At 40.1% G+C, this 27,856-nt stretch overlaps 3 protein-coding genes across 3 annotated transcripts; 1 reads left to right on the forward strand and 2 right to left on the reverse strand.

Moving 5' to 3' along the window:
* Nucleotides 1-3,201: 3,201 nt before the first annotated feature.
* LOC141911958 (isopentenyl-diphosphate Delta-isomerase 1-like) lies at nucleotides 3,202-7,900 on the reverse strand. The gene is made up of 6 exons (XM_074803087.1): nucleotides 7,808-7,900; nucleotides 7,088-7,272; nucleotides 6,161-6,253; nucleotides 4,645-4,775; nucleotides 3,865-4,054; nucleotides 3,202-3,371 (listed from the first exon to the last, which is right to left on the reverse strand). Exons 1-6 carry the CDS (start codon nucleotides 7,858-7,860, stop codon nucleotides 3,235-3,237), a joined length of 789 nt encoding a protein of 262 aa, XP_074659188.1. The 5' UTR covers nucleotides 7,861-7,900; the 3' UTR covers nucleotides 3,202-3,234.
* Nucleotides 7,901-8,215: 315 nt separating this feature from the next.
* On the forward strand, nucleotides 8,216-13,057 carry LOC141911895 (UPF0538 protein C2orf76 homolog). Its single transcript, XM_074802986.1, has 5 exons — nucleotides 8,216-8,446; nucleotides 9,560-9,610; nucleotides 10,276-10,313; nucleotides 10,816-10,897; nucleotides 11,604-13,057. Exons 1-5 carry the CDS (start codon nucleotides 8,287-8,289, stop codon nucleotides 11,678-11,680), a joined length of 408 nt encoding a protein of 135 aa, XP_074659087.1. The 5' UTR covers nucleotides 8,216-8,286; the 3' UTR covers nucleotides 11,681-13,057.
* Nucleotides 13,058-22,438: 9,381 nt separating this feature from the next.
* Nucleotides 22,439-26,667, reverse strand: LOC141912062 (PGA biosynthesis protein CapA-like). Its single transcript, XM_074803242.1, has 3 exons — nucleotides 26,519-26,667; nucleotides 24,071-24,295; nucleotides 22,439-23,918 (listed from the first exon to the last, which is right to left on the reverse strand). The coding sequence occupies exons 1-3, from the start codon at nucleotides 26,554-26,556 to the stop codon at nucleotides 22,859-22,861; spliced, it is 1,323 nt and encodes a 440-aa protein (XP_074659343.1). The 5' UTR covers nucleotides 26,557-26,667; the 3' UTR covers nucleotides 22,439-22,858.
* Between the last annotated feature and the right edge of the window lie 1,189 nt (nucleotides 26,668-27,856).

A 27,856-nucleotide genomic window follows, 5' to 3' on the forward strand; every position in this document is an offset into this window, starting at 1 on the left:
TATAGATACAAATAGCTGCTTTTCAATGAGATTCATTTTTACTTGTTCGAAAAAAAGATTGCCTACATATACAGCATACACATGTTTACTATAAGTGTATCATCACCACTCAAGGCTACGGATTGACAAAAGTCATTGCCCGTGGTTTCATGAACAAAAAGTTAAAACTTAAAATGGTTAAGTCGGAATTGTCATACTTATCGATGCTGCGAAGTTTTCAGTTCATTTTGTATTGACTACTTCGTGTGAAGAATAAGTACAGCCATTCAAGCTTAACCGTTTCAAGCCTAACTTTTTCTTTGTGAAGCCCACGCTCATGCCTTTAAAAATGCTTCTTTTGTAAGAATTTTTTCTTTGCTCGCTTTATACTCTATAAGATAATTTAAAACGATGGTGCTGCGTACGTACATGCTTTGTAGGGGTGTTCATAAAATTCTCTAGGATTTGTGCTCTTGCATAATCTTTTTTTCCGCGTTATAAAATCGTATCCCGCAATAACACAACCAGTCGGTGCATTTGTCTTCGCGCGTCTTGGTCGTGAAATTTCGAAAGAAACAAAAAAATTCGTCCCAATTATTTTCTACCGTTTTTTTTTTTTTCAGTCTAATTTTTTGTTCAAAACAAAGTAAAAAATGAATTTTTTAAATTTTTAGGAAACTCGTTTTTCCGTATTTTCGAGTTGTTTCAAGAATGAATGTATGTTTCGCTCTGCAATCGAATTAGACGTTTACGAAATGGATTGTTAACACAATTACCTGGTAATATTATCGGTTAAGATATTCTCGGTGTTAAGTCGTTCGCACCTGTTTGCTTTATCATCACTTATGATCCTCACTTGCCAGGGTTCGACCGAGACCACCGTGGCCAGTTCGATACGACGAATGCGTGAGGCGTTTTTATTTAAAAGCAACTCGGTTTAAATCGGTTCGCTCGATTGGTTGGCTATCACGTGATAAATGACCCTACCCTCTAGACCGTAAACGCCAATATTCTGCGGTTGAAAAGCCGCCATTTTGTTTCTCACGATCTATATCTGCACCATCTTGGAAATCGAATCAAAGTGCAGCGAGAAGGGATATGACCGCGTTGGGTAGACGAGTTGGTACTTCAGCCGCGAGCGCACGCGCATTTTTGGCCCGGAACAACTGTTCACGCGGGTGCCAAATGGGCCTGTTTGTTTAAGAAATGAACGATGCGTTCAGTTTTGACACGAATTGCTTGAATGAAAAAACGCCCATACTCAAGTTGTAGTGTACATGTCGACTGTGGCAAGTGAGGGCCCATTATCATAATTTATGATGTTATTTATCATTGTGCATGCCATTTATCTGCCAGGCTCGGGTATCTTCGGGTCCTAGTAACGTCGTAATCGTGTATCTCCATCGTTTTCGTCGTCTTCAAACTGAACTATAAGATATTAATTAATCGATGAATATAAAATTTTACGAAAAATAAAAAGATTAAGATCTTGGAAATCTTATTTCATTACGAACTGTTTCAAAATTATATGTATCGAATAAATGAATTATAATAATAAAAATCTGTGTGAATTTCCATTAAAATCCTGTTGTTGTTTTTTTTTTTTTTTTGTACAGATTTTCTCAGCGCCAGATTTTGGTTGCCAATAATGTCAGATGTTTCACTTTTTAGTTGCTATATTTGATTATGAAATTGTCACTCGGGTGAAGTCCTGGCCATTTGTGAAGTATGGCCCAGTTTTAGAAAATATGTCTGGCATTAGTAGTATGGTAAATTCTCAAACATTTCTCTGGTTAAAGGTCTGAACACATCTGAATTGAGGATGATCAGTTTTTGAAAGAGTGCTGATAAAATGTCTAATGTCTGGCGTTTGTAGTTCATCTTTAATTTGAAAGATATGTGGACAATCAGTTTTTGAAAGTGTGCTGATAAAATGTCTGGTGTTTGTAGATCATTTTCAATAAGAAATGTTTCCTGAACACATATGACGTGTGGACGATCAAAAGTTGGAAAAATTGTGATAAAGCATCGAAGATTATTAGTCTTGGATTCTTGTTCTCCCTAAACTAATCTGCGTTCAACAATAGTATCATGACATTTTAGCCAGACTCAATTTCCCTGATGAAACTTTCCTAGGCTATGCAAGACAAGCCTTAGAAGCCTTAGAAAGTAGGTTTTTTAATCCTATTTTCGACTATTGGCTGTTTTTTCTTCATTGGGGAATAAGAATTTATTCTAAATGGAGTTCGAATTTGTTTTCACTGAAATCTAATTTCTGCTGCATGCGCGACAGAAGCCTTAGAGCTAAAGACCTCTGCGTCACTGACTCAAAAAAATAAGGCGCATCTTTATTGTCATCTTGATTTTTTCAGGAAAATTCTTTGCCTGGTTTTTTTTCAACGGAAGTTTCTTAGTGCAGGGTCCAATCTAAGCACTTGTCCAATTGTCCGGGACAAGTATATTATCATCAGGGCAAGTAGGTTATCATTATCACTTGTCCTCCGGGCTAGTGCAATTTTATATCTCAAGCTTTTTCCCAAATGATACAACAGTTGGACTGCTTGTGTAGGGCAGGTAGATTTTTGAGGGGTATGTAAAATTTGAGATATGCTTGCCCTCGGGCAAGTGGTTTTTATTCCTTAGATAGGACCCTGTAATGTCAATTCATTTTTGTCTTCCATCGATTTTTCAGGGATATTTCTCTTAATCTTTTGAACACGTACCTCAAATTGGTCTTAAAATACGACCAGTGAAACTGAGCAGTCTAAATAAAACCATCGTTTTTATATCCATTTACTATTGAAGGATTGCTAAAAAGTATTCTTTAGCTCACATTGAAAACAGAAAAGATCAGCCATTTTCGTTAGTTTTAAGCTGTTTCCTGTGTTTCCATGCCTATGCACAATAATATTTGATGATTTTGAAGTAATTCTAAATGGTATGGATGGAAACATTGTTGAAGTTGATTCAGTTCATAAAGTGGAGTCTCTTTCCTCTTGAGTCAAATGAGTCAAAGAAGAATTTTTCCTTCGATACAGCATATAATGGATATAAAAACGATTGTTTAAGACTTCACAGTTAAACTGGTCATGACCGATTAGAGGAATGCTACAAAAGATGAATTGAAATAAATATCTCCAAAATTAATGTTGATGACAATAATAAATAAACCTAAGAAAATTTTGACGAATAAAACTCTCACAATAGAAATTACACGGTAAATACAAATTAAATTCGGTTTTATTTTCACGATACTCATAGATATTTGTGGATGGTCTTGTGGTCTTTGAATTTGTCGAGTGAGTTTAGATTGTCCCACCATTTGTATAAATTCGTACGGCTGATTAACTCGAACCATGGAGTGATCAAATTACCATCACGTTCAGCTTCAGCTGCAAAAAGAAAGGATTAGAATCTTAGAAAGTGCATAATTGAGGTTAGTCAACGTGTATATATAAATCTGCAGCCTTCAGACCTTCAACAATGTTCTGTGAAGTGTGGATGTTACCAGTAATTTTTTGAAAGTGAGCTGATAAAATGTCTTATGTCTGGTGTTTGTAGTTCATTTTCAATCAAAAATGTCTCAAGTGAAGTACTGAACACGTGCGGACGATCAGTATTTGAAATTGTGCTGATGAAGTGTCTAATGTCTGGTGTTTGTAGTTCATTTTCAATTAGAAATGTTTCAGATGAAGTACTGAACACATGTAAAATATGGACGATCCGTTTTTGAAAGTGTGCTGATAAAATGTCTAATGTCCGGTGTTTGTAATTCATTTTCAATTAAAAAGTGTGGACTACATTGTCTACAATGTGGACAATCAAAAAATTGAAAAAATAATGATACAACAGTATCGAATTTTTTTAGATCTATTTCTAACTCACCGATGAACGATTTCAGTTGATTCTGATCGACGTATTTATACGACTTCACCTCGTTTAAATTCGGGCAGACGTCGACTTGTGTCTGTATGAACAGTATGTAATCGATCTCGTGTTCGCCCCACCGTTCATCCGGAACGTTCCGCGATTTATAATGTATCCGCGTTAGATAATGAAACTTGTCCAACGGCACCTAGAAATGAAAACGTAAATACAATTTTCTCACGATTTGGATCGATAAACCTGATCAGTTTCATAGATATGTAACTTTACGTCCAGTTCCACAGTTGTATGGGTTTTATTTGACTCTGGATCCAGTTCCACAGTAATATGGGTTTCATTTGACTCTGGATCCAGTTCCACAGTTGTGTGGGTTTAATTTGACTCTGGATCCAGTTCAAACAGTTGCGTGGGTTTTATTTGACTCTGGATCCAGTTCCACAGTAATATGGGTTTAATTTGACTCTGGATCCAGTTCCACAGTTGTGTGGGTTTAATTTGACTCTGGATCCAGTTCAAACAGTTGCGTGGGTTTTATTTGACTCTGGATCCAGTTCCACAGTAATATGGGTTTCATTTGACTCTGGATCCAGTTCCACAGTTGTGTGGGTTTTATTTGACTCTGGATCCAGTTCCACAGTAATATGGGTTTAATTTGACTCTGGATCCAGTTCCACAGTTGTGTGGGTTTAATTTGACTCTGGATCCAGTTCCACAGTTGTGTGGGTTTAATTTGACTCTGGATCCAGTTCAAACAGTTGCGTCTGCCCCAGTATTTTTTACCTGTTCAGGTTTGATACCAAGTTCATGGTTTAATTTCCTCTGTGCGGCTCGTTTGACTCCGACTGCGTCTGTCTCATCCAGTTCACTGGATGTATTCAGAGGATGACTGCAGCATGTGTTTGTGAAATGACCTACAAGTCAAACAGCAAAACACCTTTTTACAGGTTAACAGAATATGGTACAGGGATCAGTTACTGAAAGGTTGTTCATTGTAAACCACAGTACAGGGGTCAGTTACTGAAAGGTTGTTTAATGTTCCACAGTACAGGGGTCAGTTACTGAAAGGTTGTTCAATGTAAAACCACAGTACAGGGATCAGTTACTGAAAGGTTGTTTAATGTTAACCACAGTACAGGGATCAGTTACTGAAAGGTTGTTTAATGTTAACCACAGTACAGGGATCAGTTACTGAAAGGTTGTTTAATGTAAACCACAGTACAGGGGTCAGTTACTGAAAGGTTGTTTAATGTAAACCACAGTACAGGGGTCAGTTACTGATTAATGTAAACCACAGTACAGGGGTCAGTTACTGAAAGGTTGTTCAATGTAAACCACAGTATAGGGATCAGTTACTGAAAGGTTGTTTAATGTTAACCACAGTACAGGGATCAGTTACTGAAAGGTTGTTTAATGTTAACCACAGTACGGGGATCAGTTACTGAAAGGTTGTTTAATGTAAACCACAGTACAGGGGTCAGTTACTGAAAGGTTGTTCAATGTAAACCACAGTACAGGGGTCAGTTACTGAAAGGTTGTTCAATGTAAAACCACAGTACAGGGATCAGTTACTGAAAGGTTGTTTAACGTAAACCACAGTACAGGGGTCAGTTACTTAAAGGTTGTTTAATGTAAACCACAGTACAGGGGTCAGTTACTGAAAGGTTGTTTAATGTAAACCACAGTACAGGGGTCAGTTACTGAAAGGTTGTTCAATGTAAAACCACAGTACAGGGATCAGTTACTGAAAGGTTGTTTAATGTAAACCACAGTACAGGGATCAGTTACTGAAAGGTTGTTTAATGTAAACCACAGTACAGGGGTCAGTTACTGAAAGGTTGTTTAATGTAAACCACAGTACAGGGGTCAGTTACTGAAAGGTTGTTCAATGTAAAACCACAGTACAGGGATCAGTTACTGAAAGGTTGTTTAATGTAAACCACAGTACAGGGGTCAGTTACTGAAAGGTTGTTCAATGTAAAACCACAGTACAGGGATCAGTTACTGAAAGGTTGTTTAATGTAAACCACAGTACAGGGATCAGTTACTGAAAGGTTGTTTAATGTAAACCACAGTACAGGGATCAGTTACTGAAAGGTTGTTTAATGTAAACCACAGTACAGGGGTCAGTTACTGAAAGGTTGTTTAATGTAAACCACAGTACAGGGGTCAGTTACTGATTAATGTAAACCACAGTACAAGGGTCAGTTACTTAAACCACGGTACAGGGGTCAGTTACTGAAAGGTTGTTCTATGTAAATCATGGTATAGGAGATCATTTACCCAAGGTTATTCTTACCTGGAAACGTGATTTTTGAGTCGGCTCTTTGTTGGAGTAAAAGTTCATTTTGACTATTGAACAGAAACACGCTGAAGGCTCGATGTAAAAGATCTGAAACAAGTTGAAAATAAGGTGAATCACAGGGATACCTCGACTAATCATAGAATTACCCTCTTATTTTATACTAAGACGTGTAATCCATAAAATCATGGAAGTGGATATTTTGCCAATATTTTGCCATTATTTTAGTAAACGCTATTTTTCAAACATCTATGAAAAACAACAATGAAATCATTTTATTAGGTAGGGCCTATAGGGTTAGGTTTCGGTAGGGAAAGGGTCCAGAGGGTTAGGATCACAGATAGAGGTTTGGGGGCTCTTGACCATTAATTACACACCTAATTAAGGCAGAGACACCCCACCGTTGCACAGGCAGCGGGAGAGCTTGTAACTAATTATAATCATGTGTGTGATTAGCGAATTAGTGAAGTACTAGCGGACGAGCGAAAATCTGTCAATGGTAGGGAAAGGGTCCAGAGGGTTGAGGTTAGGGTTAGGTTTATGGATAGAGGTTAGGGGAACCAATTTGAATATTAATTAATGACAAGTGTGTTCTTCAGATTAACCCCGAGACCCGATTAATCAAGATTTATTAATTAATTTCTTTTCAGTTCCCCACTAGAGCACGGGCAGCGGGAAAGCAGGCTAACTCCCTACTGAATGCGTAGTTAAAACATTTGGTGTTAAAACAAGCCTCGGTGGTCTAGCGGAAATACGCTACGCTAGCAATAGTCAGTTGCTCCGTCCGTTCTATTCTCTCAGTTCTCCACACTTTCCTTGAAAAAGTTGCGTCGTGTGAATTAACCAATCAGAACGAGTTATCAGCAAAACCCACGTTGCCTGCCTGAAATCATTCAAACTGAAAACATCATTTTTTCGTTTCACCTTTTTTTTCGATATTTTCCCAAAGGTGACAAGTTTTCTTCGAAGCGCTGTCGACTTTTTTGTCGTTTTCGTCGACGACAATGCATTCCTCTTTCAACAGGTCGACCTGAGTTTGATCCAAACCGGTCAACAAGTCGACTGCGTCACCAGTCGACATACCTCTCCTCGTAAATAACGAAAGCGACCTGTAATTAAGCCATTCTTAAAATTATTCTAACCCTTTCTGCCTTGACTTTTTAATATCTAAAACTGTGGAGATGATTTGAAAATTTAAAACAATTCCACCCCACAGGCTTATGAATTGTCTCTTCACCGCGGTGCGGTGTATTGTTAGTAAGGCCTACTAATAATATTTCGCAATATTTCAATGGTCCTGCCATCTTTCAAGAGAAAATGTTTAACTTATTACTATAATCACTGCGAGTGCGATGTACTGGGCTAAGCCCATCTTCGATCTATACACCGCATTGCAGTGCAAATACACTGTGAACAAGGCCTCGCAACATGAACCCAACTTAACAAACACTTCGGTCTAACAAGTTCGGTCTGAGTAACTACATTAGTCCATTACTGACTGCAGTTTGAATTTTTGTTAATGTTTTGCCTGTGGTGTGGCAAGATTTTAACTTGAAGGGAAAAAGCAGGAACCAGGGCAGGTCACTGTGGTCAATCTTTTCCTCTAATTAGGCCTAACCGTTAAATGTTGCTGACTTTACTTGCCGATTTATTTTTCGACCGATGACAGATGAGTTCTTCATAAAAACCGACGACATATCCTTAAAAGTGATGAACACATTCTGCAATTAAATTGCATTTGCTATTGCATTTGTTAAAATAAATCTATTTCCGGGTTCCCCGACCTACAAAATGTGGATTCCCGATTTATTTCCGGCTTCCCCGAACGAGGGATTCCTTTATCGGAACCTACTTTGGGTTCGAATCCCGCATATCTTTGCCGGTATAATCCTTATATCGAATAATCTCTTTCATGTTTTATGCTTAATTTTGCTCTCCAGATGAATATGGTGGATTCGTCGATATTAGCTGAGCCCACAATCGATTCCTTCGTACAGCCGCAAATCCGAGTAAATCAAATTTTATTGTACGAAGCAACGCGTGTGTGGAGCGTTTCCGGTGAATTGCTAAAGTATCGTTTTCCTGGGTTGTTTTTACGCCGAATTCGTCCCTGTATTGTTGGAATGTTGACCGGTGTCAGGATGACAGCACCCGACGCGGCTCACGGTACGATCACCGTGCGTCTGATTCGATCGTTCGAACACCGAAACATAAAACACGTCATTTATAAACACATCGATTTCAGTATGACCGCCAAACAGCTGATGAACCACGTCAACCAAGGTGACCAATTGATTTGAAGTTTTTTTTCTTACCTTTACAATCCGTACTTCGTTCTACCTCGATTTCCCAAACCTCACTGACTGGCCCAAAGTAAAAGGCCCTAGCCTAAGGCCATGAGAATGGATGTTATTTATTAGATTTGCGTCCATCGTTTGGGGTTTGCATGAATGAGCGGGCCTCGATAGCTCAGTGAGATAAAGGGTGATGCTGTTACATCCACTGACAGTGCTGAGTGACAAGTGGGTTCGAGTCCTGCTTGCTGCTTACAATGGACACTTCAAAGGTCGTGATCTCATTGTGAGATTAAATGAACAATCCAATAAGGTTAATGTCTATTTATTAATTGATGAGACCTGTTTTTCTGGGATATTTTGCTTACTTTTTGGGGTACATACCTCATTTATGTCTTAACAGAATGCCAAAAATCGCGGACAACAACTGAATATCCGATATATTTCCAGTTCTGTACCAATTAGATGGATTGGCAAAAAGACTCCTTAAGTCCAATTGAATGAGAGAGAAAATCCTCCATTTTGTCAAATTTCTCGAATTTTTACATTGTCACCATGCCTACGAAATGAAGTTATTTTTCTTGTGGGGTCTCAACAACTAAATCAGGGTGGCGTAGGCATGGTAACAATGTTCAAATCCAAGAAATTTGACAAAATGGAGGATTTTGTCTCTCATTCAACTGGACTTAAGGAGTCTTTTTGCCAATCCATCTAATTGGTACAGAACTGGAAATATATCGGATATTCAGTTGTTGTCCGCGATTTTTGGCATTCTGTTAAGACATAAATGAGGTATGTACCCCAAAAAGTAAGCAAAATATCCCAGAAAAACAGGTCTCATCAATTAATAGATAGACATTAGACAGACCCGTCTGTCGTTTCTAAAGGACCCCCTGTTTTTCAAACTAGCTTTCGTTTCAGGGACTGTGACATATTATGGGACCCTCCTGTTTTTCAAAGGGACCTGGCTTGTTAATTTCTTATTGAAAACACTGGTTAGTCTTGGGAAACCAAGTTCCAAGCGATGTAAAGCCAAACAAACCCACTAAAAAATTTGATTTTATGTCGAAATTTTCATTATGACGTTTTGTATATTTTTCAGATATACAGCATCGTCCTGGCCTGCCGCCGCCTATCCGAAAATTTCAGTACGGTAAGCCTTGACTCTCCTATCCTTATCTCTTACGAAGACTTTCTCTTATTATCCTGAAGTCGAAATTAGAATGAAATCTCTTCAAATAATCAAATTGTAACTGACCGCGGGGAACTGTGGTGCTCTGGATCCAGTCTCACAGGTACAGATTAATTTAATCCGTGCTGTTTGAATAAAACTCTGTGAAATACCAGTTCAATTCCTTCGAGATTTTCATTTAAAAAGAGTCGACTTTTCGTATCAATTTTTTAGGAAATCTATACCTTTTACTTAGTGAGAGAGCTAATCTTTTATCAATATGATGACTCATTTGATCATTTTCGGATTTGAAAGCCTAAAAAAATCAAGCTCAAATTTCATCGAAAATGAACCAATTTTCAATACGAATGACCTGGGATGGGTTTCAGAGATGTGGAAGAAAAATATTCCCTGGGAACATTTTGAAATTTGTTATAACCATGGTTTCTCATTGGTGGTTGTCATCCAGATTGAGGATTTACCTCTAGGGATAACGTTGATACTCAGGCTATGAAACCGGGCCCAGGTGTTTTCTGGCGCCATCTGGTGATTATCGTCGGTACCCCGTGAAATAAGGATTTAGGAATTAAAAACTTTTTCGTAGACTCTTGGTTCAGAAATTCAGTTGAATCTGGTTTTTTTTTCAGATACGATGAAGATTCAACATAAAGCTCATGGCGCGAAGGTAAAATAAACTTCGCGAAATTTGTGAAAAATACCCCAAAAAAAAAACCGGTCATTGGTGTGATTGGAGTGAGAATCTAGTTAGAATACTGGGCCCGGTTTTATAGACCAGTATAACCTTTAGCCTGGGGGCTAACTGAATTGAAAATTAATTAAGTTAGCCGCCGGGTTAAAGGTAGTACCAGTCTATAAACCTGCCCCAGGGTTCTTACAGATGAGGGGCCGTTGCAGTTGGTCAAAAGTTGGTTACAGTTAATCGGCCGATAAATTCCATAGAATGAACTATTAATTTCCACTATGTCGACTATCTGCTGGTTAACCGTGACCAACTTTTCAGCAATAACTGGCTCCAGGGATTTCGAAAAATTCCCGAGTAGTTGTCATAGTTAGGATGATCAGACTTGAAACTTACCCAAATTACAACTTACGCTTAGTAAATTCAATTAGAAACACGGGACTCAAAATAGTGTCGACTTACGAAAAATCATTTTCTTTTATTACAGTCAAACGACCCGGTCATCAACACGGAAAATGACGAATGTTTGATGTTGAAACCGGGCAAAACCTTGTCTGAAAATGGTGTCGGTAAGTTCTTAAAGTCGTTTCCTTGGGAGATTGTCCGTCATCTTTCATGAGAGATAATAACTATTTACAGGGTCCCTACGGCTCCTTGATTCCTTTAAAACTCCTAAACCAAAAATATTTTTCAAGGCCATTGAATATCCTTGAATTTTAGCAAAATGCCCAAACGACCTTGAAAACTCCTTGAACTTTGAGAAATTGGCTATTAGGAAATTATTAGGTTTTAGGTCTTGTTATTATACCCACAGATTCCACCTAAATCAAATGGTTTACTAAGATAAACAGTACTGATTTAGGAGATGTCTACAGTTAGTATATGAAAGTGATGCCGACACTCTCCTCGAAATTTGAAATTTTCTCCTTGAAAACTCCTTGAATTCTGGAATGACTGATCTGTAGGGACCCTGAATTACTAATACAGTCAAATCTGCTCAATCCGGATTTTGGTCTTATCCGGTCATATGCGGGCCATTTCTTCATTGAAATACGAGACAATGACTTTTGATCCATAATTCTTCAGTTTTCCCATAATACGGATTAATCTTTTTGGTCCAAAATGATCCGCAATAAGTGGATTCTAACATAGCAAAGAGCGTCGGCCGATTTATACACCGCACTGCGGTGTAAATAGATGCATAGGTTATAGTTAATCAATATTTTTGTGGCTAAGTTTTAATTCTCTGGAGTTTTTTTTTTTCTCATGCTTCAGAAAATGAAACGGAGATTTCGTATTTCATGTTGGCCGATTATTTGAAGTATAAAGACGACCCGCATTTGGTTTGGTGATGGTGCGGCTGAATGGCTGAAATCGTTTACGTTGTTAAAGTTGAAATGTGCACTGCTGATGCGATAACGATTCGCGATCGCGTCTCACGAGGGAGCCACTGTTGTTTACGCATGTACATCATTCCTCCAGCGCCCCACTCCGGTTGGAGCGTGAATGATAGTACGCGTGTTTCATTTGTATCGGCAAGAAAAGAACTAAAACCAGCTGTCATTAAATGCGGGTAAAATGTTTTATCGAATGAATGCGTTTTGAGGAATTTTGTCTCCGTAAATTTTTCCGTCGAAAAAAAGAAGTACATTGTATCGACCGAAAGAAGCAGCCCCGGACCCTGCATTCCATCGCCTCAACTGTTCACCCCCGTCAAACAGTTGATACTTACTAACCACCCCAATTTTTGATCGTTCACATATGTTCAGGACTTCTAAATCAGAGTTGTAAGAAATAAGATATCGTATCGGCGCACATTCAAAAACTGATCATCGACACTTCATTCTGAAAAGATGAATGTATTAACCCTTTCAGTGCGTCTACACCGCAGTGCGGTGTACGAATCGGTGATGGATTTTGCTAGTACACTGCACTGCCGTGTATTGATTTAATTAGTAATTACTAATTATCTCTCTTGAAAGATGGCAGCACCTGTCAAACATAGTAAAATATTAGTGAATAACGATATACCGCGCCAGGTATAGACGCACTATAGTGGTATTCCCGTTATTCAACACACTAGGGTGGAATTTTAAAGAATTTTTCAAATTATCTCCAGCACTTTAGGGTATTAATAAGTCAGCACTGAAAGGGTTAAGTGATGCACGTTCCCGGGGCTGCAGATTTTGATACCAGCATTTATCTGAATTGGATTAATAATATTTTCTATTGTGGGCGTATACATATAAACATTGATCAGCTCGAAAAACAACGAATACATTAGACTGGTCAGTAACCAGTGATATAACGATTAATCAGTTATAACCAGTCCTGAATGTTTTACTATTTTGATAGTTTCATACTGGATATAACAGTGAACTATCAGATATAACGAACATATTTTCTGGTGCCCTGAAGTTCGTTGTAACGAGGTTCCGCTGTATATAGAACTATCCGTTATAACGAACAGATTTTCTGGTCTCCTGAAGTTCTTTGTATCGAGTTTCCGCTGTATATAGAACTATCGGTTATAACGAACAGATTTTCTGGTCTCCTGAAGTTCTTTGTAACGAGGTTCCGCGGTATATAGAACTGTTATGTAAGGTACTATGTACGTTATGGTTATCGATTTTATCAATCGTTCTTTCAAGGAAAAATTACTGAAATCCTCGATATATTTTGTACTAAACTGAATGAATACGTTTGCAAGAAAAATAAATATAAACATGCCAGAAGCTTATTTTTGTTGTTAGTGGTTATTTTGCTTCTGACGTCATTCGGATGTTGGTTTCCTTTTGGATTATCTATTTGATTGTCGATTGGATTATATATTTGATGGTTGATTGGATTATACATTTGATGGTTGATTGGATTGTCTTTTTGCTTGTCGATTGGATTATCCATTCGATTGTCGATTCGATTATCTATTTGATTGTCGATTCGATTATCCATTGGATTGTCGATTGGATTGTCTTTTTGATTGTCGATTGGATAATATATTTGATTGTCGATTGGATTGTTTATTTGATTGTCGATAGGATTATTTATTTGATTGTCGATTGATTGTTTATTTGATTGTCGATTGATTGTCGATTGGATTGTCGATAGGATTGTTACCGTACCTACGTTCGCTCCCCCGTAGCGCCGTGATTATTGACAAGTTGGTTTAGTCGGCTGCTTGTTTAGTATAGAACGCGCGTTTGATGTCGTTAAATGGGGTGAACAGGCCACGTTTAGATGAGCAGCCATTGAAATGAGGACGAGAGAGAGAGAAAGCGAGCGAGCGAGAAGAATTCTCGCATCGTGCGCGTTTAAGCTGCCTCGGGCGCAACAGTAAACCGGCGACTTTTTAAATGTTGGTGCCAGCCCAATCGAGCGCGCGATTTACCGTCCGTCGTAGGACTTCCCTCACTTACCAGAGCGACTATAGCTCTTCCTTGAATGAGTTGAGTTTGCGGTTCAATGTCAATAAATGAAAGCATCTTTTTTCTTATCCTTATATACAAATTATTTCTTATAGATACCAATCTAATTTACATTCATTGTAACAGTTGACTTAATATTATGCAAATATATGTCATCTGTGGGATTGACCAATAGCAATAGTTGAAGGGCAAAGTCAAAGTCACGAAGACAAACAATTATTTATACATTCATATTCACGACGTACTGTAATCGGATTTTAGTGCGAGATAAACCGACATCATGGATGCTGAGGATCCGCCGAGATTTTCAAGTCTAACTTCCATGTATTCTTAGGTACATATAGTCAAGACACTAAGTGGCCAAAATTGGAATTTCGCTCGCCTGGATCATCTCAAAGCCCAAAGATTCTGGGCCCGGTTTTATAGACTGGTATTACCTTTTACTCGAAGGCTAACCCGTATTGAAAATGAATTGAGTTAACGCCCGGGTTAAAGTTAAAACCAGTCTATAAAACTGGATCCTGAAATTTATTTTGGTAAATTTTTAACCCCTGATACAGTAGCTATTTTAAACATGTACCCATTGTTGCTCCGTCGAAGGGATCAGCTCTATAATCTAAAGCATGCGCTGGATCCACGCCTGCTTCCGTCGATCGAGGGTTTCATTTCGGGTGCCGCGTATCAGTAACAACGGCGTGGCCACTCCTGGAGTTCAGGGAAATTTGATTTGCACCTAAAAATTCATGGAATAGTCAAAAGGTCAAAATCATGACGTTTTTATGCACGTCAAAAATGCATGCCTTTTTCGTTGCTGTCTTAAAATTCGAAATGAAATATATCGTAGTCGAGACAACTTTTGGTCATGAAATTTTGGTAAATGTTCAGGAAAAAACTAAATCAGATATAAGTGGCCACCCTGAACAAGTGTTCTGGTTTTGACCAGTTTTCACTCGAGTTTCACGATTGGTTTTCTTTCAATCCGCATTAAGTTGCGCCGTAGTTTTTCGCTGACAGCATGGGCGATACGAGTCTGACTTATCGAGTGTGTTTAAGTCAAAACTTTCTTTAAAAAAAAGGATATAAAATCTTTCCGTGCACATATGTATATAGCACTTTGCCGTGGGCGAAAGAGAAGACAGCGCGAAACTGTGCGGGTCTTAGCTAGGCATAAACACGAGACTATATCGCTCTACGGGCTTCTCTCCGCGACGAGGAGTCAACCCTGCACGCGCTGGTGAAACCAGATAACTGCGTGCGCGCATTTTCTCTCTCTCTCCCTCCCTCTCTCTCTTCTCGAGATTGACGACGTGTATTTCTTGCGAATCCATATATACCGACAGTTCGTCGTATACACGCGGGAGTTCTGAAACAAACACGAAATGAAATGTCAGAATGTTCGTTTGTAAGGCTGCATTCGCCCTACTATACGTCAATGGGTGGAGCCGACTCGCTAAGCGTCGCGAGGTCAACCAGGCGCGTGTCAACATATCATCGAAATAAACATTTAGAGCTAATTCCACGTGTGTTTTTCATTTTCACTCTGAATCCACTTCCACAGTTGTCAGGAGTGGATTTAGAGGGCCCAAACCCCCCCATCCCCCCCCCCAAAAAAACCAGAAAACTTGAAGGTCCATACAAAAATGTCTACCCCAAGAAATCTTAAGTGACCTTTTTTCAATTAAGGTGAATATGAGACAAACAAACAAACAGTATTTTCTCATGCTGATGATACAATTGTATTGTGACTGATTGTGGTTGATTAATTTCATGGATTTCATTTTCAACTTCGTGGAAATCCCATCAAATTCTTCTCAACATTTCAAAACATTTCTATTGTCGAGTACCCGCTCACGGTCGTTGGGCATTAAGGCTGTGCCGTTTTTACAATAACATTTAATATGGTCCCTTTTTACTTTCCTGGACCCCACCACTATACAAAAGATCTAGATCCACACCTGGTTGCTTGTGGCTCTGATCCCAGTTCCACAGTTGTGTGGGTTTAATTTGACTCTGGATCCAGTTCCACAGTTGTGTGGGTTTTATTTGACTCTGGATCCAGTTCCACAGTTGTGTGGGTTTAATTTCACTCTGGATCCAGTTCCACAGTTGTGTGGGTTTTATTTGACTCTGGATCCAGTTCCACAGTTGTGTGGGTTTGATTTGACTCTGGATCCAGTTCCACAGTTGTGTGGGTTTTATTTGACTCTGGATCCAGTTCCACAGTTGTGTGGGTTTTATTTGACTCCGGATCCAGTTCCACAGTTGTGTGGGTTTAATTTGACTCTGGATCCAGTTCCACAGTTTTGTGGGTTTTATTTGACTCTGGATCCAGTTCCACAGTTGTGTGGGTTTAATTTGACTCTGGATCCAGTTCCACAGTTGCGTGGTTTTAACTATAGACTCTGAACCCAGTTCCACAGTTGAGTTGGTTTAATTTGACTATGGATCCAGTTCCACAGTTGCGTGGTTTAACTATAGACTCTGAATCCAGTTCCACAGTTGTGTGGGTTTAATTTGACTTTGAATCCAGTTCCACAGTTGCGTGGTTTAACTATAGACTCTGAATCCAGTTCCACAGTTGTGTGGGTTTAATTTGTCCCTGGATCCAATTCCACTATTGTGTGTGTTCAAATGTTTGACTCTGGATCCAGTTCCACAGTTGCGTGGTTTAACTATAGACTCTGAATCCAGTTCCACAGTTGTGTGGGTTTAATTTGACTTTGGATCCAGTTCCACAGTTGCGTGGTTTAACTATAGACTCTGAATCCAGTTCCACAGTTGTGTGGGTTTAATTTGTCCTTGGATTCAATTCCACTATTGTGTGTGTTCAAATTTTTGGCTCTGGAGGACCCAGTTCCACAGTTCTGTGGGTTTAATTTGTCCTTGGATCCAATTCCGCTTTTGTGTGTGTTCAAATGTTTGGCTCTGGATCCAGTTCTACAGGTGTGTGGGTTTGATTTGTCCTTGGATCCAGTTCCACAGTTGTGTGGGTTTAATTTGTCCTTGGATCCAATTCCACTATGTTGTGTGTTCAAACGTTTGGCTCTGGAGGACCCTTTCCTCGTCACTGTCGAGATTTCTTAAATGCCATGTTCAATTATACAATGGATCGTAAGAGAAGTCGACGACGAATTATGACGTATGTACAACAACTTCTGATGCCTCCTCCTCGAAGATGGTCGATCGGGAGGCACCGAAGCCCTTCGACTGCCACTGCCTGCTGTCGTCTTCTAATCGCCGTGTAAATTAGATTAAACCGTGTCTTTCGTGATACGCGGCGATCAAGGATTGGCGTAATCAAAACAAACCCATAGAAATACTCTTTCTCTCTCCCCTCTCTCTCCGCACACTCTCTCTCCCCTCTCTCTCTCTCTCATTCTCTTTAGGTAGTAGTAGCAATTCCTTAGTTTTGTCGTGAATTTCGTTCTACCCTCACAAGCAGACGGTTATTGAGGCGCAATTCTCGCGCTTTCTCGCTCTCTCTCGCGCGAGTGGTGGTTCGACTAAGTCAATTAGTTAGCTAAATGAATATCAAGTGATATTGACACAGTTATTGGACGTAAGTCTCGTAAGATCGTGTCGTTGTCTTTATTCAATTTAGAATCGATCGCGCTTTTCGCTTTTTCTTCGTCGCGTCCTAAAAAAAGATTCTTTCGAATTCACAATCTTCGAATAAAATAGTAGCCTAATTGCGATCGGCATTTTTAGTTTGGTGGTATTTTCCGCGTGTTTTCCCGGCTAGTAGAGTATGGATAAGTTGTCGATGGGTACGCTTCTAAACTTGACCAAAAAGCCGACTAGCCAGACATCGCCTCGCCTCGCCGAACGCGCTATGCTAACCACCGCGCAAGGGTCGCCCGTAGGACTAACGGGATCGTCATCCGCCTGCGGCGGCTACCCGACATACCGAGCGACGGCATTTCCTCCGCAGTCGACCGCCGCCGGGTCGGGTTATTCGATCAACGGTCTTCTGGGGCCGAATTTCAGCGCCACGACCGCGGAATTTTACGAACACTATCACCACCATCTCGCCTGTTCGACGGTGTCTCCCGCGACTGTTCAAAAATACAGCCCTGCCGCCGGTAAGTGAATTGATATCGTAAATCGTATGTTTTTACGTCGAATGACGCGTGACTGCTGTTAAATGCGTGTATCGCATTGCCTGGGTTAATTCGGTTTGGGTAATCAATTTATATGAAGCAGTACTAGGCGCTATAATCTGCCGCGAGTTTACTGCGGTTATCGAGTAACGATACCTCGACGACAGTGTTGTTGTAAAAACTGTTTGTAACCGCCAGAATAAAATTTATAGTATATAAAAGGTTTTTCGTAGATGCAAGCTAAAACTGTCAACAACCGCATTGAAATTAGTAACAAAATTAGTACTTTTTGAAGTATAATGATAATGAAATTCAATTCAAAGTAATCGATTATCTTAGAATCAAGTTATAGAACCGTTTGTTTTGTAGTTACCTGGCACTTCAGTGTTGTGTAACTGCTTCTTGTTATAGTTAGGACAGTTTGCCCGTTTTTCGTAAATGTATCTAAAGTTTTTCGTAAATGTATCTAAACAGTAATTGCTGCTGGATTATAAATTTTCTTATTCAGTCCGTAACTTGGATTAGAAATAAACATATATATACAAACATATATATCAACAAGTTGTTGTTGAAGTTGTTGATAATGATAATGATATATATTTCATCATCAAATTGAAAAGGAATACATGGAGCACGGAGTGAATTGGTGATACAGGAGCACGAAACAGAGCCATAAACTGTGTACAATCACTAGGACGCCCAGTTCCCTTGAAAAATGATAAATGATAGCGAATTTTCATATTTGTTTGTTTCGTAACTAAGGCTAAACAAAAATGATACCTTGTTTCTCCGCAGCGGCCGGGTCATTTTTGTAAAATATGATAAAATTTATAAACAGTTCATTTGTATAGCGGCCGGGTCTGTTATGGTAAAATTGATCACGATTTTAAAAAAAGTAATGTATAGGGTAGATAGGCGGCCGACCGGATCAACATTTAAGCTCAGCGGAGCGGAGAAACAAGGTATCAATTTTTTTTGGCCTAAAATTCACTGAAATATTTTCTTTGTTTGTCCACTAGAATTTTGAATTAAAATCAAGTTTCGTTTTCTAAATTGTTACGCATATAAGTATGACAAGCTGTATATAACCCTGGCCAACTGCTATATTAGTCTACTGGTTGATCTTAAAAGTAGGGATTGACCCTGTATTTGTTTGGTAAAATTCGCTTGATTTTTTGATTGAGTGTCCCTTACAAAGTCACCACACCTGCCGGGTGCAAAACATTTTGAAATCGGAAATCGAAGTGCAGAAATTTGAGTGATCGGCGGTCGAGTTAACAGAATTAAATAATTGGAAATTCGGTGATGATCTTGAAATAAGGAATTGTTCCCTCTCACTCGTTTGATTGACGCGGATTTGGTTTGTCGCAACTCATCAGTCACGCACCTGCCGAAACGAAACAGGGGGTTTGATATTGAAATCGAAAATCGGCGGTACGGTTAAAGTTTTCTTTCCACGTATACGAGAGCCGGGTTCGATACTCGGTTAGTGCGTGTGATAAATTTCACTGTCGCTTCGTAATCGTTACATCTACACTTATCAAAAAAACTTATCAAACTTAACCTATTTATGCATTGGCGGATAGATTAAGATATCGGCAAAGTGAGTGCACAAAAAGCGACTAAACCAAAAATTCAAATTTAACTCTTTCGTCAACTCATACCGTATTCTAGAGCAACTCGCCTACGTTTCACAAAACATTTTAAGCTTAAAATGGTTTTGTTTGCCTGTTTACCCGTTTGCCAAACCGGGTGCTGATAAATAAGTTAAACGTCTATAAAAAAGAACGTTGCACATTTTAAATGTAATCGACGAGCGAAATTTGTGTTTGAAACAAAAATGTTTTAAGCTGTCTTTTACGGTTTAAATCTTATCTATAATCTTAACCAGATATTATGATATTTCGAATTGCGAAAAACCGTATTATATCGAAAGTGCAACGAGTGCTCGTCACGGGTCGTTAGAAATTGTTTAACTTATATTTTTTTCATTTACTCTCAAAACTTTCTCTCGCTTCAGTCGCCTACGGTACCGGTATGAGTCGACCCGAAAACCAAACACTCGTCAGTAAACAAAATCCAGTGACGTCACCGACAACATTGGCAGCAGCCGAAACGAACCGAACGAGTAACCATGGCAACTCTTATCACAGTCCGTCGTGTAAGTTCGACTTGGCGAAAATAGTTTTTTTTCCTGTTGAAAACTGTTAATTTTGAATGTCTTCATCGTAGTAACCGTTGAAGATCGAAACAAAATAATTAAAATCTTTTTTTCGGGTCGGACTTTTTTGGTCGGGCCCAAAACTAACGTGTAATCAAAGTAAACAGCCAGTGCGCGGTTCCATTTGGCACCAGTGTAAACTGTTGGCCCCGGTCAAAAGTGTTCGTCATATCCAGCTATCGAAATTGTCTCGTTTTGGGACTAATTGAGATAATGGGATGCTGGCACCCACCAGATGGCGCAACAATGCACTCAGTCTGTTGAAAGTGAAAATTAGTAAATTTTCAATGAACTCAGAACTGGACTTTTAGGCTCCCAAATATTGTCAAACAAGTCATCAAATAGATATAAGATTGAGTCGTTCCCAATGATTTAATGATATACACAATGTAAGTTTTACTGAAACATGATTTGCCGATGAGAAAGTTGATTCGAATTTAAAATTGAGATCATGGACGTTTAAACTAGTTTATACGTCCATGTTGAGATATAGAAGAAATTGAAGCGCGGTTTACCGCAGTAACCACTAGCGAACCTGGCGGATCCTCGCCTGCCATAAAGTGAAATCCTCGATTGCCACAGCAGCGGTGCCGGTACCCAATTGTCCTAATTTATAGGTGCCACTGTATATGCGTTTCATATACAGATATCTTTTGTTTTTATAATTCTGAACAGACCATCATCAACTGAGACGCAAACAACGGCGCTACAGAACAACGTTTACTAGTTACCAGCTGGAGGAGTTGGAGAAATCGTTCCAGAAAACTCACTATCCGGATGTGTTTTGTCGCGAGGACCTGGCGCTACGTATCGACCTTACCGAGGCTCGCGTGCAGGTCTGGTTTCAGAACCGCCGCGCCAAGTGGCGCAAGTTACAGAAACAGTCGCCCGCGGCTGCAGGCGTCGTTCCGATCGCGGTGAAGAACGAGAGCGACGGTGGAAGCGCTCACTCGAGCACCACTACCGTGTCTGACGGTGAGTTCTGTTAACTGAAATTCTTAGAAAGGCCGACTGCTTCTATCAAATTTACAGATTACAAAATCTCTACCGGCCGCTCTTATCAGGTTAACAGATTACAAACTCTCTACCGGCCGCTTCTATCAAATATACAGATTACAAAATCTCTACCGGCCGCTCTTATCAGGTTAACAGATTACAAACTCTCTACCGGCCGCTTCTATCAGGTTTACAGATTACAAACTCTCTACCGGCCGCTTCTATCAGGTTTACAGATTACAAACTCTCTACCGGCCGCTTCTATCAGGTTTACAGATTACAAACTCTCTACCGGCCGCTTCTATCAGGTTTACAGATTACAAACTCTCTACCGGCCGCTTCTATCGGGTTTACAGATTACAAACTCTCTATCGGCCGCTTCTATCAGGTTTGCAGATTACAAACTCTCTATCGGCCGCTTCTATCAGGTTTACAGATTACGCTATTCCGGAATAGGTAGAGTGCATTCTGGTCGAATCTTACGCATCTCAGTAGGTAGTAACACGGAGTAATCATTCGACACAGACAGACAGAAGATAGTTTAGTATCTATGAAACCCAGCCTAGCAATTAATTCCGGGCATTTTTTTCTGGATGTAATTTCAGGTCAGTCTCAGCAACCGCAGACTTCATCGTGTCCATCGTCCTGCGTACCGGAACCGCCAGAAACAGTAACATCCGGTTTACCGAGCGTGGCGACCATTTCGTCGATGGCTTCATTACCAAGTATGTATCTACATAACATGAGCGTGGAGTGGAGTCCGTCCCTCGCCGCACCACCTCCGCATGCTGCAGTACACAGCCAGGCATCGTCGCCGTTTCATCATTTGTCCCTCGATAAATGTGCGGCAGACAAGAAATTCTCCTTCCATTCCGATGACTAGGGCGTTTTTGAAGTTTTAGGGGCAGCCCGCAAGGGCTATACGTATTTTGGATGATGTCGTTAGGGATTTATAGAGGCGACCGTATTTTCTTGTACTAGGCATAAATAAACTGAGATGTATTTTCGATTTGATACAGATGCTCAGAAAATGAACAGTTTTTTTTCAAATTTTTCTTGGTCCCGAAACCCCTTAAGGACTTCTGTTTCTACAGAGCTCGTGTTCATGCACCAATTACGTGTAGCTCTTGGATTTTTGGTATTTCATAGGTTAACTAGTTTATATTTGACTCCCTACTCATGCATAGCTTCATCTCTCACGCGCCTGGATGAAGCTACGATACATTAGCAGCGAACGCTCGTACTTCAATGAACTATATTATTAACTAATAAATTACTATCCGATCTGGTTGTGCTGCTATTTTCATGTAAGCAATGGATAATAAAAGAAAATAAAAATAAGACAAAAATCTCGTTTGTACATGCAGTAAAGTTGTATTCATTTCTGAGGTAGGTCTATTATATACCTGGTACAGAGATCTCTGACAATTTTGAGAAAAACCATTTTCATAAATGTAAAACAATAAATTTATGTAAATCTTGTAAAAACTTGAATAGAGTAAAATGTCTTATTCGTCTCTTCAATCTTTGATCTCACTTATGGTCGCTCTGCGCGGTGACGAACGATTGTATGGTGGCTGATTCGGGCCATTCGGACCACTTCACAGCACACGACCGAATTGAGGGTTCCCGGGGACGTGCATCTCAGTGATGGTCGCTCTGCGCGATGAGGAACGCTCTACTATCGCTATATTCATCCGATCGAATTGAGGGTTCCCGGGGACGTGGATCTCAGTGATGGCCGATCGCAGTGAGGAACACTCATCGCAATCTCCGGGGTTGGAAATTCTAGAAGTCCCGCTTCATCGATTCTAGTGAAGGGCATATCCTGACAGGGGGCGCCTTGGATTCCATGCGCATATACTTCGAATCTAACTCGAGTTTTTGCGGATCGATATTTTCAGCCCCGCGCTCGCGTATACCGACCGTTTCGACGGCCATCAATCGTCTCATATCCGTCGCCGAACGAGTCATTGATTCGTTCTTATTTGCGATATCGCTGAAATATTCGAAGTTACGTTCGAACTCGGCGATCGGTAAAATGGCGAACGACTGGGCCACGTAGTCGATTTCGCGTTTTTGAATGAACATCAACTCGTAGTAGGCCGTTTTAATCGATACTTTGCCGTCTGCGCGCTTTTCCAAAACCAGATTCAAAATGGCCGATCCCCTGAGGGCTAGAATTTTGAAATATTTCATATCGGCTAAGAAATTACCCAATGAATACACGACCAAGGAGTCGTCCTTTTTATCCCAAACCATCGGTTGTAGCACGTGAGGGTGAGACCCGATCACTATATTCACGCCGAGTTCTTTGAAGAATTTAAACCACAATTTTTGCCGATAGTAATCGGGGTGTTCTTGGAATTCTTTACCCCAATGCACGAAGGCGATGATCTGGTCGACGTTCATGTTTTTAGCGCGTTCCACCTCGCGACGAATAGTCGTTTCTTCGAGATAGTTCATTTCGGTCGGCGGTTCCATATCGCGTTCTGACGGCGTGTGTCTGGTGAACGCCAGCAGCGCGATACGGAACCCGTCCTTCTCGAGTATTAACGGTGAGAGTCTCCGACGCGCGTCACCGTCGACGAACGCTCCCGTGTGTCTGATGCCGAATTCGTCTAGAGTTTCGCTCGTTTTGACGATACCCGCTTTTCCGATATCGTTTGCGTGATTGTTGGCCGTAACCAGAACGTCAAATCCGGCGTTACGTAAAGCTTCGACGAACGCAGGTGGTACGACTATCGTAAAATGGCCGTTCGCCCAGTCCGCATCCGGAGAAGAACCGACTGAACATTCAAGATTGCCGATCGCAAAATCCACGCCTGATAATCTTGACTTTATAAACCTTTAGATAAAGATAAACAAGATTAGTAAATCTTTGGATCTTCTGAAGTTCAATTCTAACAGAAGAAAGGCGAATTTAAATTTGAATTTGAATCTAACTGATGTAACCGAAACTTTCAGTTACGTCCGTTTGATTTGAATTCGAAAGGCTACCTGAATATTGGGTTGTAATCGTAAGTTTGAGTTTCTTCGTCGTAGGCCGTGCGCGTTATGTCCCTGTGCGCCATGATGTCACCGGCAAAAAGCAACGAAATCGTCTTCGGCGGTGTTCGGGTGTCATCGGAAACGTTCGTCGGAAATCTGACGCGATGAACGAAGTAACAGCAGGTTAATACGAACACCGTAGTCACCACGAACCATTCCTGATAGGGAAATGTCCTGAAATTATCCATTTTAAATCAACGGTTAAACGCAGGGCACGTATATAGAACTATCAGTTGTAACGAACAGATTTTGCGATGCCCTGAAGTTCGCTGAAACAAGGTTTAACTGTATATAGAACTATTTGTTAACAGACAGATTTTCCGATGCCCTGAAATTCGCAGAAACAAGGTTTAACTGTATATAGAACTATTTGTTAACAGACAGATTTTCCGATGCCCTGAAGTTCGCTGAAACAAGGTTTAACTGTATATAGAACTATTTGTTAACAGACAGATTTTCCGATGCCCTGAAATTCGCAGAAACAAGGTTTAACTGTATATAGAACTATTTGTTAACAGACAGACTTTCCGATGCCCTGAAATTCGCAGAAACAAGGTTTAACTGTATATAGAACTATTTGTTAACAGACAGATTTTCCGATGCCCTGAAGTTCGCAGAAACAAGGTTTAACTGTATATAGAACTATTTGTTAACAGACAGACTTTCCGATGCCCTGAAGTTCGCAGAAACAAGGTTTAACTGTATATAGAACTATTTGTTAACAGACAGATTTTCCGATGCCCTGAAGTTCGCAGAAACAAGGTTTAACTGTATATAGAACTATTTGTTAACAGACAGATTTTCCGATGCCCTGAAATTCGCAGAAACAAGGTTTAACTGTATATAGAACTATTTGTTAACAGACAGATTTTCCGATGCCCTGAAGTTCGCAGAAACAAGGTTTAACTGTATATAGAACTATTTGTTAACAGACAGATTTTCCGATGCCCTGAAATTCGCAGAAACAAGGTTTAACTGTATATAGAACTATTTGTTAACAGACAGACTTTCCGATGCCCTGAAGTTCGCAGAAACAAGGTTTAACTGTATATAGAACTATTTGTTAACAGACAGACTTTCCGATGCCCTGAAGTTCGCAGAAACAAGGTTTAACTGTATATAGAACTATTTGTTAACAGACAGATTTTCCGATGCCCTGAAATTCGCAGAAACAAGGTTTAACTGTATATAGAACTATTTGTTAACAGACAGACTTTCCGATGCCCTGAAGTTCGCAGAAACAAGGTTTAACTGTATATAGAACTATTTGTTAACAGACAGATTTTCCGATGCCCTGAAGTTCGCAGAAACAAGGTTTAACTGTATATAGAACTATTTGTTAACAGACAGATTTTCCGATGCCCTGAAATTCGCAGAAACAAGGTTTAACTGTATATAGAACTATTTGTTAACAGACAGACTTTCCGATGCCCTGAAGTTCGCAGAAACAAGGTTTAACTGTATATAGAACTATTTGTTAACAGACAGATTTTCCGATGCCCTGAAGTTCGCAGAAACAAGGTTTAACTGTATATAGAACTATTTGTTAACAGACAGATTTTCCGATGCCCTGAAGTTCGCAGAAACAAGGTTTAACTGTATATAGAATTATTTGTTAACAGATTTTCTGATGCCCTGAAGTTCGCTGGAAACATGGTTAAACTGTATATATAACTATTTGTTATATTTATATTCAGGGTACCAGAACTCTGCGGGATATAACAGGAACTGCTGGTTTTCTGGTGCCCTGACCTTTTTTTGACAACTTATACGTACATGCCGCGTTGACACTTGGAAACTAACGAATAATAGGGCCGTTTATAATGACGATTCCTTGGACTGATAAGGGGACTTAAAGTGCTATTTAAGTCTATTATCTTGCGAAGCGTATACCTAAACAAAGTTCGATCCAAGGTCACGTCAACGGATTATGGAACCCCTCAAATCCAGTATATATATATACATCAGCTGCGTTTACGCAGGGAAGTGTGATGAGGTCATCACACTTCCCTGGTTTACGTGGGCATTTTGGAGCCGGGCCAAATTTAGCCCGTGCCAGATTAGGCCGAAACAGAATAATCTAATCCGATATAGGGTTTAGGAAGCGAACCTCGCTTGCCACGGTATCGTTATAAAGGCATATTGACGAAAATGAGTGATTTATATAGGCGTTGAACGTTAGATTTGGTCTGGTCCGGGAAGAATCATCAGCGACTCAAAAGGCATCGACCTTTGACGTCAATCATTGGGGAATGGATTCAAAAAAGCGATCCCATCTTTTCTGAGTAGCAGTGCTGGGTGTGGGCCGGCAACGCGTTCGGAACATATTATATCGCATTAGACGAGCTCCCAAAATACCGATTTACATAAGCTTTAAACTACTGAGTAGATACGTACCAATCTAAAGATACCGACGATAAAGATTCTCGCTCCATCTCTCGCACGAATGGGCGTTAAGCTTCGAACATCACCGCGCGTTGTTTTTTTTACACGTATATATCTACGTACATAGCGAAGAGCATTAGTGAGTGTCTATCTATTCAGAGTGAGTATACATCGTGGTGTCAGCCTGGCTATAGCGCGCATAATATGCGCGCTCGGTTTTTAGTACATTAATACTATACATTGAAACAAGGCCGACTCGAGCTTTACCGCGCGACCTTTTTGTGACGCGCATAACCGGTTTATTCTTATAGCGCGTGATATTCGATGCGGAGACACCGTCATTCGGCAGGGATTCGAACCTGATGGCATCGCAACACTCAGCACGGCACACTGGACCGGATGCGCGGGTTTACCGCGCGATAACTTGCGGCGCCAATCAGATCGCTCGTTGTATAATCGATGAGGCAAATTTTACGGAAGAACTATACAACATGCTTTCTTATGAGAAATAAATTGAAATTGAAATTGAAAATTGAAATGCAATACAACACAATATATACAATAGAACTTTATTGAACTCTTGAAATATACATAGGAAAACCGGGGATAAAAAACCGTGACCAGCCTCGATCAGGCAAAACAGAAATAAAGAAATGTCGCGGGCGACAAAACCAAAATTATGGTTTTGTCGCGTTATTTTAGTTTTGTCGTTTTGTCGCAATGTCGCCCAGATTTGCATATTCGTGTTTTTTCACGCATGTCCCTTATTATCAGCCACCATACGATCAGGTTCGAAACCCTGTCGGGGGAGGATGTGCGGAGAGGAAAAGATTAAATAGAATTTGGTCTGCGGAATAATAATGCGAACTCGTCCAGTTACTGCCTTAAACAGATTAAAGCCGTTTCGCTCCCGGCAGGTGTGGTGGGTTAGTAGGGGTCACCAAATATGAAGAGCAAACGAAAATCGTTCTTTTTCCGCTTCAATTCCTGCAGACAAGACGCGGTCAAGGCTGGTCATTCGTACTTTGATTTCTTCGTATGAACCTAGAGGGATTACGAGATTGTAAGGTATTAAGTCGCGGGCGTCTATCAAATTGCGCACGTCACAATTGGCCGGCCATTAATCATTTATTATCTAGCAGAAATATCCGTCGTTGTTGACGTTTCATTAACATTTGACATTTTCATTTTTATCATCATGTATCACATGTACAGCGCCGTATTCCAAAAGGCTCGAAGGCGCTTTACAGAAAACAAAAGAGGCACAATTGAAATGTAATATATCTATAGCACAAGCTATAGTGAATTATACAAGTACTTGCTGATTCAGACTGGATGGAAGATTGTTTG

Source organism: Tubulanus polymorphus, chromosome 10, assembly GCF_964204645.1.
Source record: "Tubulanus polymorphus chromosome 10, tnTubPoly1.2, whole genome shotgun sequence".
Taxonomy (NCBI): Eukaryota; Metazoa; Nemertea; class Palaeonemertea; order Tubulaniformes; family Tubulanidae; genus Tubulanus; species Tubulanus polymorphus.

Excerpts from the sequence above, each read along its gene's own strand:
- LOC141911958 (XM_074803087.1), bottom strand. The coding sequence starts at position 7,860 with ATGTCGTCGGTTTTTATGAAGAACTCATCTGTCATCGGTCGAAAAATA. Across the intron at positions 7,273-7,807 it reads ATCGGTCGAAAAATAAATCG|GTCGCTTTCGTTATTTACGA; the intron begins GCAAGTAAAGTC and ends GCTTAATTACAG. Across the intron at positions 4,055-4,644 it reads TTGGTATCAAACCTGAACAG|GTGCCGTTGGACAAGTTTCA; the intron begins GTAAAAAATACT and ends TTTCATTTCTAG.
- LOC141911895 (XM_074802986.1), top strand. The coding sequence starts at position 8,287 with ATGTTGACCGGTGTCAGGATGACAGCACCCGACGCGGCTCACGGTACG. Across the intron at positions 9,611-10,275 it reads TATCCGAAAATTTCAGTACG|ATACGATGAAGATTCAACAT; the intron begins GTAAGCCTTGAC and ends TTTTTTTTTCAG. Across the intron at positions 10,898-11,603 it reads CTTGTCTGAAAATGGTGTCG|AAAATGAAACGGAGATTTCG; the intron begins GTAAGTTCTTAA and ends CTCATGCTTCAG.
- LOC141912062 (XM_074803242.1), bottom strand. The coding sequence starts at position 26,556 with ATGGAGCGAGAATCTTTATCGTCGGTATCTTTAGATTG. Across the intron at positions 24,296-26,518 it reads TCGTCGGTATCTTTAGATTG|GACATTTCCCTATCAGGAAT; the intron begins GTACGTATCTAC and ends GGATAATTTCAG. Across the intron at positions 23,919-24,070 it reads GATTACAACCCAATATTCAG|GTTTATAAAGTCAAGATTAT; the intron begins GTAGCCTTTCGA and ends CTTTATCTAAAG.